Source organism: Neltuma alba, unplaced genomic scaffold, assembly GCF_004799145.2.
Source record: "Neltuma alba isolate B1F8T4 unplaced genomic scaffold, ASM479914v2 tig00012963_pilon, whole genome shotgun sequence".
Lineage (NCBI taxonomy): Eukaryota > Viridiplantae > Streptophyta > Magnoliopsida > Fabales > Fabaceae > Neltuma > Neltuma alba.
Window position 1 is genome coordinate 116562 of NW_021637322.1, and position 11221 is coordinate 127782.

At 36.3% G+C, this 11221-nt stretch overlaps 3 protein-coding genes across 3 annotated transcripts; all 3 read left to right on the plus strand.

Annotated features, from left to right (window-relative positions):
* Positions 1 to 803: 803 nt before the first annotated feature.
* Positions 804 to 1776, plus strand: LOC114733024 (L10-interacting MYB domain-containing protein-like). Its single transcript, XM_028920435.1, has 2 exons — positions 804 to 1055; positions 1138 to 1776. The coding sequence occupies exons 1-2, from the start codon at positions 804 to 806 to the stop codon at positions 1774 to 1776; spliced, it is 891 nt and encodes a 296-aa protein (XP_028776268.1).
* A 2779-nt stretch (positions 1777 to 4555) lies between these two features.
* LOC114733025 (cysteine-rich receptor-like protein kinase 10) lies at positions 4556 to 6295 on the plus strand. The gene is made up of 3 exons (XM_028920436.1): positions 4556 to 5405; positions 5731 to 6022; positions 6097 to 6295. The coding sequence occupies exons 1-3, from the start codon at positions 4556 to 4558 to the stop codon at positions 6293 to 6295; spliced, it is 1341 nt and encodes a 446-aa protein (XP_028776269.1).
* Positions 6296 to 6755: 460 nt separating this feature from the next.
* On the plus strand, positions 6756 to 8642 carry LOC114733026 (putative cysteine-rich receptor-like protein kinase 32; the record flags this gene model as incomplete). The annotated part of the gene is made up of 6 exons (XM_028920437.1): positions 6756 to 6819; positions 6935 to 7056; positions 7151 to 7361; positions 7564 to 7801; positions 7991 to 8150; positions 8316 to 8642. Coding segments are annotated over 6 exons (1122 nt in total), but the record flags the coding sequence as incomplete, so codon positions are not given.
* Positions 8643 to 11221: the final 2579 nt, after the last annotated feature.

The window sequence follows — 11221 nt, forward strand, 5'->3', positions numbered from 1 at the left end:
TCATTTCTTCCTCTCTTCGGTTGCAGGGTAGTCCGTCCGTTTGATCCGCCGCCGACCGTGTTGCTCCTAATCCACAAGTCTCGTTCGTTCAGCTGGTAAGAGATACATGTTTTTGGTCCTAGATCTGCTGGTGTTCGATTCATGTTGTTGGCTGCCATTGGTAGATAAGTCGGACCCATAGCGTTATTAATTTTAAAAGTGTTGATCTGATGTTCTTGCTCTTGATCTGATGCTCTTGCAATTAATGTGGCCTGGCTGTCGAATGGTAGTAGTGTAGTAGGAAAAACTGATGGTAGTATGACCTGGTAGTATCGTAGGAGGCAGAACCGCTGGTCTTTGATTCTTCTGATGATGATTTGTAGTTCTGAGTACCCCTTTCCTGTTAAATATTTGTGACAAGCTCCGAAAAGTTGGCGTTTTTTTAGTTTGAAAATGTGAAGATCAGTGTTTCAATTAATGTGGCGCTTATTTTTAGTCCGAAAATGTGAAGGTTATAATTCATAAATATTATATATATTAGATATTTCCTCTCATATTTATTTACAAGAGAAACATAAAAAGAATTTTGAAACATAAATATCTGATATTTTTTAGGTGTCTGCCTCTCGGGAAGTTGTTTGTAAAGTGCCTCTAATTTAAGATTGTTGAATTTGTATAATATTTCTGCATTGTTGGAAGAAAAGTGCTCTGGTTCACTGTAACTCCCTTTTGCATTCTTGATTGACATTTTTCAATAGAATTATGAACAAAGATAAAGGTAAGGCAACATGGGATACAAGCACCACAGAGGTGTTACTTAAAGAATGCATGGAGCAAATCTACCGGAAAAATCGTCAAGGAACATCTTTTCAAAGACTGGGTGGAACAACATTCATTCTGCATTCAATGCAAAAACAGGAAAATCATATGAGAGGAAGCAATTGAAAAATAGGCTTGATAGCTTGAGGAAGGAGTGGAGGACATGGGTTGATTTGAACAAAGAAACTGGTGTAGGTTGGGACCCTATAAACAATACAGTGGTGGCAACAAATGAGTGGTGGGAGAAGAAAAAACTGGTATATAATTGTTGATCTTGAGTTATGAACTGTGTTATTACTTGTTATAGGCTTTTTATTTTTGTTGATTGTATTCTTGCAGGAGAATCCCCAGTATGAAAAGTTTAGGTACCAGGGGTTAAAGTTTGCTCATGAATTAAACACGATATTCAAGGGTGTGATAGCATCTGGAGAGGATATGTTGGCACCGTCTTTAACCCAACCTCAGATACAAGAGGATGATGAAGAGAATGTGTATAGAGTTAATACAGATCTCCTTGAAGGATCGGGGGATAGCGAAGAAGATCTTGGAGGTGCTAGTATAGGAGTTACGGATGAGATGGCAGGCGTAAACTTAACAGCAAATACTGCACCTAGTGGTTCAGGAAGCCATGGGAAGAGGAAGAGAGGTGAAGGGTCTAGCAGGCAAACAAAGCAAAAACTTCCAGCCTCAAGACAAATAGCGGATTCAGTTAGTGAAATAGCTACTGCATCTAAGGATAGAGCTGCAACTCTTAAGAAAATAAAAGAGGTATCAATTTCTGAGGTTACGGCCGAAGTGCTCTGCCTTGAGGAAATTACAAGTGACTCTGATTTCCGGAACCGGTGCTTAAGACTTCTGTTGCACAAGAGTGTTCGGGAAATGGTTGTTTCACTAAAAGGACAGCCAGAATACTTGGTTGCATGGCTACAGGATATGGCATACAATCCACCATCATGGCTGAAACCCCCGCCTGCTTGAACTATATTTTAGGACGAATGTTATGATTTTATTTTGTCTAACTCGGACCAGAGTTGTTATTATATGTTTTTCAGTTAATGTTTGTGGAACTATGAAATTATGTAACTTGTTAACTGACTATGAATGTTTTAAATGTTTTTAAGTTACATGTGTTATTTATAATGGTAATTGCCCAGTATGAAAAGTTTTGGACTAATTTTTATGTCTTTGCATGTTTAACAGAAAGAAATATTTATTTGCACATACGTAAAAATATTTCTTTGTCGTTTAAAAAAATTCTTACAGTTGAATTTAACCACACTCACAGGTGACATTATCTATGGCAAATTGGAACAATCAATTTACGTTTGACTGGATGGAGGAAGATGAACAGTCTGAAGAGGAGTCAGAGGAAGATGAACAGTCTCAATTGATTTCCCTTTTAGATGAAGAGATAACACAATATGAAGAGGTAGCTGTATTGGTGAGTCAATATGTGATGCCTTATGTGTGCAAAGAGCCACGAAGAACTAGTCAGCAAACAGGTAATTTATGGGTGCAAGAAATTTTGCGAGATCATGAAATTCGGTGTTATGACATGTTTCGAATGGAAAAAGAAATGTTCATGCGATTATGCTCTAAACTGGTCGAACATGGTTTAAAAAATTCCAAGTATCTGGGAGTGGAAGAAATTGTTGGTATGTTTTTGAACACGGTTGGTCATGGCCAATGTAATAGGATGATTCAAGAAAGGTTTCAACATTCAGGAGAAACTGTAAGCAGGCATTTTCATAGAGTATTACAGGCTTGCCTTAGTCTTTCCAGGGAATATATCAAACCACTCGATCCTACGTTTTCTGTAACTCACCCAAAAATAAAAAACGATAAACGATATTCGCCATATTTCAATGATGCAATAGGAGCAATTGATGGCACTCATGTACGATGTGTGGTGAGTCTTTCGAAGCAAGACAAATATATCGGGAGAAAGGGATATCCGACACAGAATGTTATGGCTGTATGTGATTGGGACATGTGCTTCACTTTTGTGTTAGCGGGATGGGAAGGTACTGCACATGATGCTCGTGTGTTTAACACTGCTGTCTCAACTCCAGCCTTGGATTTCCCTCATCCACCTCCAGGTATATTTTCAGTAACTTCAATTTTAATTATATCAAATTCATTTGATATTTTCATTAATTTCACAATGTCAACATAATTTCATGATTTATTAGGGAAGTATTATTTGGTCGATGCTGGCTATCCAACTCCACCAGGATATCTTGGTCCATACAGATGTGAGCGCTATCACCTTCCAGACTTCAGGCGACAACCGGGATTTGAAAATTATAACGAAGTCTTCAATTACTACCATTCAAGTTTGAGGTGCACTATAGAAAGGACTTTTGGGGTGTGGAAGAATAAGTTTCGCATCTTAGAGAAGATGCCAAGTTACAAGTATAAAACTCAAGTCCAAGTAGTTTGTGCTACAATGGCTATACATAATTTCCTCCGAAGAAATTCTGAAACTGATAAAGATTTCATAGAAGCTCAATCTGAAGGTACAATTGACGAAGACAATCATGATGAAGCTGGTGAGACATCCTCTTCAAATTTACCTAGATCAAGACAAATGAATCATGTGCGTGACACAATCAGAGACCAAATTGTATTGAGCATGGCATCCAATTAGTTATTTGATGTATTTAGTTTAAAAATGCTACGTATGTATGACCTCTAATTTACATATTTATCCATTACATATATTTAATTAAGTTTTTTATTATTTTTCAATTTCCTTCTAGTAATAACTTAATTTTTTTTTTTTTTAATAAATTTTTTTCCAATACTTCTTTTAAAATGGTCACATTATATATATAATTTCTTTATAACAATAAATTAAATTTCCTTATTTTTAATAATTTTATTTTTCATTACTTTATTTATGACAAATAGTCACATTATATATATAATTTTTTTATAATACTAAATTAAATTTCTTTACGCCCCACCAATTTTTATTTTCCTTACTTCTTCACTTTTAATAATTAAATATCTAATATTAGATATGTGCTATTTAATAGAATTCATGTCCTTTTATGTCATTTTACATTCAAACTTACTTTTACATTTATCATCCAAACAAGTTTCAGCTTCTCAAACTGACTTTTTTCTGAAACCCAATCCAAACATAAATCACATTACCCAATCTGACTTTTACTCAATCTGACTTCTGGAAAAGTCAGATTGAAAAAAAAGCTACTTCTCCACCGCCAATCCAAAGCTACTTCTGTAAACACTTTATTTTGTCCAGATCCACTAGAAAAACAAAAAAAAAAAAATTACTAAAAAATAAAATAACGATAAAAAAATATTTTTTAAAAAAATTTCCAGAAAACTATAATAAACTTTTGAAGGGCACTTTTCCTGTTACCAAACACGCCCATTATTAAAAGCAAGTTACGGTCGTGGAAATTATCTTATTAAAAGCGCGTTTGTTGCGGAAAGGGGCGAAAAAGAAAAAAAGGTTGCCTAATAAAGTGGCTCCTATCGGATCCTGACAACACAATCATGAAATTTTGACTTGCTAGTCAATGAAATTGAGATGACCAAATCATTAAAGCTTCCTCCTACTTTGTAGAATGGAAATAATGAAAAAAGAATAATAATCAAGGGTTTTGAGCATTACAAAATATATTAGAAAGAAAGTGGGTTAATTAGAGGCGTGTGTGAAAACGTGTCGTAATTAGTTATGACTTGATTTACTAGAACCCGTGCAGAAGCAGCATTGGGCAGAAAGATGGATATGCCATTTCTGAAACTGCTATTCTATCATCTCCTTCTTACCTCCTTCAATCTCGCTTCTTCTCAAGTAGACATCCCGGCTTACTATGACCACAACTGCACCATTAATAAAAACTTCTCTTCCAATGGCCCCTACGAGTTCAACCTCAACACTCTTTTGGCTTCCTTGTACGCCAAGGCCGACGGCATTGATCCGACTACTCCTGAATTCTTCAACACCACCGTTGGCACCCCAAACACGGACGAAACTGTATATGGAGAGTACATGTGCCGAGGAGACGTCCCAAGTCAGGTCTGTCGAGATTGCGTCCGGGACGCCACAAGCAGAATAGTCTCAGAGTGTCCCTACAACAAAGAGGCAATCATCTGGTACGACCAGTGCTTGCTCCGCTATTCCAACCGTTCTTTCTTCTCCATCCTCAACCAACAGCCTACAGTTATCGGGATACGATATCGAGCCCCGAAATGTAGAAAGTGCGAAGACCACGATCGAGGCAATTACAATATTAATGCAAACTCAGACGATGCAAACCCAAACGCAGAATTAAAAAAGATGTTGAAAGAAGCAGCGGTGGAGGCAGCTACATCATCAGGTACCAAGAAATTTGCAACCAAAGAAGCAAACATCAGTAGTTGGGTACGCGTGTACACTCTTGTCCAGTGCACGCCGGATCTGCCTTCACAACTCTGTAGTGAGTGTCTCAATGGCATGATCGAACTTATTCCAATCCTCTACATTGAAAGATCTGGAAGAATTCTGAATCCGAGTTGCAATTTGAGATTCGACACAGAGCGATTTTATTATAAGGGCAACCAGCCTCCCTCTGATGTTTCTCCCACTCAAGGTACGTAGTGTCACCATTTTTTTTTCCCTTGTCCCTTGTTTGCACAGCTTGATGAGAAAACCCGAGAGGAGGAGACGACGACGACGACGAGGAGATTCCCTGTATCGTCCACATATTTAATCTTTTCAGGATTTAAGATTTATGCATCTTATGTTTTTGCACATGCTGATGTATTTTTAACTGATTTTGCCTATTTTTTTAAATTGAAGACATGATTGAATTTTTAAGAACTTATTATCTGATGAAAGTAATTTTGAAAAAGAAAAAAAATTTTGTTGAAATAATTATCCATAATCATAAACATTTTGTTTCTTTTGTTAAACAGGGCTTGGGAGTCCTACTCTTATAGATTGGAACTGCTCGCCCATCGAAACCTGGAGTGCCAAAGATCCCTACCCAAACAACCTCAAAAGTCTCACCCGCCAACTCTCCAAGTTGTCCAACAACACCAAAAACAATGGATTCTATAGAATCAGCGTCGGAAACAAGTCCGACACCGTCTATGGCCTCTTCATGTGTCGGGGTGATGCGCCCCCTAAGCTTTGCAATGAATGCGTCAAGGAGGGAATCGCGAAACTAAACGACACATGTCCCACTTCTAAGGAGGCTATCATTTGGTATGATAAGTGCATGCTTCGCTATTCCAATCGCTCTTTCTTCTCTACCCTAGACACACAACCTATATATGCAGTACGTGGTGTGTATACGCTTGGAACCCAAACAGAGGGCTTCAATCGGCTATTAGCGAATACACTAAACAGTTTAGTGGCGGCGACGTTGAACTCATCACCGCATGTAGGAGTGAAAAATTTTGCAACAAAAACAGAATTCAGCCCTTCAGATTTGATAACGTTGTATACTCTTGCACAATGTACTCCGATCCTGTCTAGCCAAGATTGCAAAAAATGTCTAGGGGTTGCTCTGCAAAATATCACGTTATGTTGTCTTGGAATGAAAGGAGGACAAGTCATTAATCCTAGCTGCAACTTGAGGTTTGAATCGTACCGATTTTATAATGACAGCAAAAGTGATGCTTCGGTTCCATCTGCGCATCCCCCAAATAATAGTGGTGTTTTGGAGCCACCTGCCTATCCCCAAACTCCCAAAGTTTTAGGAAATACAGGTAATGTAATTGAGGATCTAATCATTTGTGTCACAGAGATACGTCGCTACATATAAATTGATATTCTTAATTCCCTCTCAATTTTGTGCTTACAAATCTTCTCCATTTCTTGTGTATGGCATGCAAATACACACTCATTTACTTTACGCGGGAAAAGATAACGACCACTCACGAACAATCATAATAGCGGTGTCCGTCACTACTGTGGTCTCAATCATGCTTTTTGTTTCGGCTTCTGTTACTGGAAGATTAAGAAGAGCAAGACTTATAAGGAGATTTTGAAGAAAAACTGTATGTATGCTGTTTTTTTTTAATTTCTTTTTAAAAAACAAAAACAACTCAGTCAACTGTGAGAAAAATCATATTATTGTAGTGTACTTACCCTGAAATATACTTATGTTTGTAGTTGGAAGCGAAGGAGCCACATTAGAGTCATTGCAGTTCAATTTGGCAACAATTGAAGCTGCAACAGATAAGTTCTCGATTGAAAATAGAATAGGCAAAGGTGGATTTGGAGAAGTCTACATGGTAACTTGATTATGCGTTCAAGCATATGGGTGTGTTTATATATATGTTGCATGTATATCCTAACCCCTCATATCTAACTACATCATGATTTCAGGGCATTCTTCCTGACGGTTGCAAAATAGCAGTAAAGAGATTGTCAGAAAATTCTAGTCAGGGATTATTAGAATTCAAGAATGAGGTTCTACTAATTGCCAGACTTCAACATAGAAACCTGGTGGCATTATTAGGATTTTGCTTAAAAGATCAAGAGAAAATACTTATTTATGAATACGTTCCCAACAAGAGCCTTGATTACTTTTTATTTGGTTTGTCCTTTCTAACCAAGCTCATCTTACCATTTTTCAATTTTTTTATTCATGTACGTGCTATCCATTTTTTTATTACTCTTTGAGGTGAACATATTTTTGTTGGTATAGTCATTAATTTGTTTTTAATTTAGACATAAATGTATGCGACGTATCTATCATTCATTTGTATACTCACAAAGTTATTTAATTATACATTCAGGTTCACAAAAGTCAAGAGTGTTAAATTGGTTGGAGCGTTATAAAATTATAGAAGGAATTGCTCGAGGAATTCTTTATCTCCATGAACATTCACGTCTAAAAGTAATACATCGAGATCTCAAACCTAGCAATATTTTGCTAGATGATGAAATGAATCCAAAAATTTCTGACTTTGGCATGGCAAGAATGGTTGGTATTAATGAAACTAGAGGAAACACAAATAGAATTGTTGGAACATTGTGAGTTCTCTCTCCTTTTCTAACTATCTCCCTACTTGTGCGCATGTGTGGATGTGTTTATTTGTATATTGCGTATGCACTTTACTATTGAATTTAAACATTGGTACAACATATAGTCAAATTATCTGGTTCTAAGATTCCAACAAATATATTGACATATTCATGTGTGATTTTATATATCTATTGTAGGGGCTACATGTCTCCAGAATACATTAAGTTTGGACTATTTTCTGAGAAATCAGATGTTTACAGTTTTGGAGTCATTGTCTTAGAAATTATAAGTGGAAAGAATATACACTCGCAATGTGAATCTCATGAATCTCAATATACTGGCAGACTCTTAAGTGATGTAAGTATAGCAAACTTATACTATTTCTCAAATGATCATCTCAAACCTGTCATCATTGTCATTATCATAAGCATCAACCAACCATTGAAGCTTATGTTAATAATATTCTATAATCAAATTGGTAGCAGAGCCTTTTTTTCAAGTGAATGATTTGCATCATGGCAGGCTTGGAAGCATTGGAGGGATGAAAGATTGACAGCTATATTGGATTCGAATCTGACAGAAGCTGGGTCACATGGTGAAATAATCAAATGCATCCATATCGGCTTGTTGTGTGTCCAGGGAAATCCGGGAGCAAGGCCTTCCATGAATAAAGTTATTCAATATCTGAATAATGATTCAATGCAATTGCCAATTCCTCAAGAACCAGCATTCTTCATCCACAGTCAAATGGAACCAGCAGCAACCAGTAGAGAAATGGAGGCTCCACCTGGCAACCACAATCAATATTCCATCAACAAAATGTCAGAGAGTATAATATCTCCTCGCTAGATATATTATAGGAGGCTTCAACTCTTGTTTTTATTTTCTCATTGCATAAGCATGGTCTTATTTTTAAAATATATGTGCAATAACAATTCGGTTTTTGTCTTTATTGGCCCCTTCCCTATTCGTCTGCCATCCATTATAAGAGGCTCTATCTTTGTATTTACGCAAAACTTCAATGTTGTAGATACCAAACAGAGCATTGGTGTGTTTATGAAAAAGAAGAAATAATAAGAGCCTTGACGACACTTCATTTCAGAGCATGTTGCCTCGTTTTGGTACAGTGCGTAAAAATACTTGTGCTCTAATTAACAAGGTACCAAATTGAGTCTTGGTGGGCAAGGGCAAGATAAAATAAAAGCTTTGTACCACTGATGCTACCAAATATTAAGATGTATCACAAATGTACGGGTCACAAAAATATATAGTAACAAATCAAGGTCGATCATACAAAAAACTCAAGTAACAGTGATTAGGCAATAAAAATCCTCTTTTCATTTAAATTGATAAATCAAAGTTTCATGAAATTGAGTGAAAAGAAATTAAATTAAATAAAACAGAGCTTTTTCAAATTACTAGAGCAAATATTAAAAAAACCAACCTAGAGTCACTAACCCCTTATTGGCTTCTTAAATCTCATTTCACTGAATTGATTAGTTTTAATGTCAATTTTATTGATTTAGAGTTTAATTAGTTATAAGTGGCTGTTGGTCCACTTATAACTTTCTTTTAAATTAATTTTGTAATCTCTCACAATTACTTAAGAGGCTAAACAATTCAGTCTCACTCATCAAAGTTATATAGGGCAATTAGGTATATTTCTTTCCTAATCACAAATTAGATTCTCATCTAATCCCATATTTTGAAATCCCTTTTGTTAAAGATAATTTTAATTCTCAAATTTACACTTAATGGTGGCTAATCATCAAATCGACAATAAAGAACAAGATTAAGTAACCAAAATTTAACATTAAGCATTCTGAACTCAGTAAAAACAAAATTTAATGCATTAGCAAGTTCATAGTTCCTCTATGTTGAAAAGAAAATTAGCTAAACATGAATATAACCAGTCCCAACTCTAAAGCAACAATCTCAATTGCGAAACCCATAGTGAAAATCAAAAGTAAAGGAAGCAGGAACCGGAACAGAGAAACAGGGAATCAAAATATTGCTCAGGTATAGCTCGAGTGTTCCAGCTTGAAGATGATGAACAGTTGCTCTTCTTCCTCAACTGTTAACTGACGGCATCTCTCTGTTTTCAGATCAGAAAATCACCGTGCCTAGTCTCTCCTCTCCGGCTCCGTCGAACTCGTCCTCCTCAGCTCCGATCTCTGCTACTGGATCCCTCTAGTCCAGAACCAGCATTGGCGACCTCCTCTCGTCTTTGACCTCCTCTGCTGAACCTGTCGACCGAGCCCCAAAACTTGAGAAGCAGAGCGTCAACGTCCTCCTCAAAACGCAGATTAGAAGATGAAGATCCCAGGAGATATTCCACAGTCCGAAAGGGAGCCTCCTCTCACTTCCAGTTTTCTCTCCAAGCCAGTTCGGCGCCGTCTTCACACAACCCGCCTCCCAGACGATGATGAACGGTGTCCTTAGGTATCCAAAAATGGTCGCCCCAAAACGCTGCGTCCGACCTTTCTCAGAAACGCTGTCGTCCCTCCTTCAATTCCCAAAGCCAAATTCCAATCTTTATTTCTCCAAACGGTGCGTTGATGTCTTCTTCATGAACCTCTTGTGCAGCACGTGAAAGCTGATGGAAGAGAGAAAATAAAATAAAACAAGTAAAAGAGAAAAAGCTGAAAAATAAAAGAAAAAAGGGAATAACTTACAAGAAATTGAAATACGATAAGATAAAATCAACTAAATCTTAAACCTAAAATTATTCATTTTTATTTATTTCAAACTAAGATATTTATAATAAAATCCCCCAAATAATGCTCACAATTAATTTCTTTTCAAATCTCTTTTAAATCATCCAAAATCCTATTGATAACTTTTCAAAAATCACTCAAAATATTCATTTAAGATATTTAAAATAATGAGTTATCAACTACAGATAGAATTCACTTATAGATACTCTTCCGGTTTTTAATATAAGACCCAAGTCTTGAATTGGTTTTGATTTTAAATATAATATCCATTTCTTATATTTGTCAATTTTTTCTAAATGACCCCTATGGATACTTCCTCAACCATAATCAAGTAGAAGAGGGAGAGTGGTATTAAAAAAGATGATTATGGTATTTTAAAAAAAATGTGTCATTTTTCTTATAATTAACTAACTTATCTAACTTCTTTAATTTAATCAAATTAGTTAAATGGGTTTTATATCAAGAACCGACAGATTATTTGATTAATAGATCCTTGGACTTTTGGTACCATGCTTCTTGTGGCCCTCTAGAGAGAAAGAAGGTTCTTGTGGAAATGGCAATTGAGTTGACGGGGTGTTTGGGTAACAACCCAACTATGGTTTTAAAAATGATTTTACAGTCTACGAAATAAATATGTGTGTTTCCAAACATTCCCTGAATCATTGCCAAGACATGAAACAACTGTAGCCGCAGAAGGCCTTGCTTCTGGAT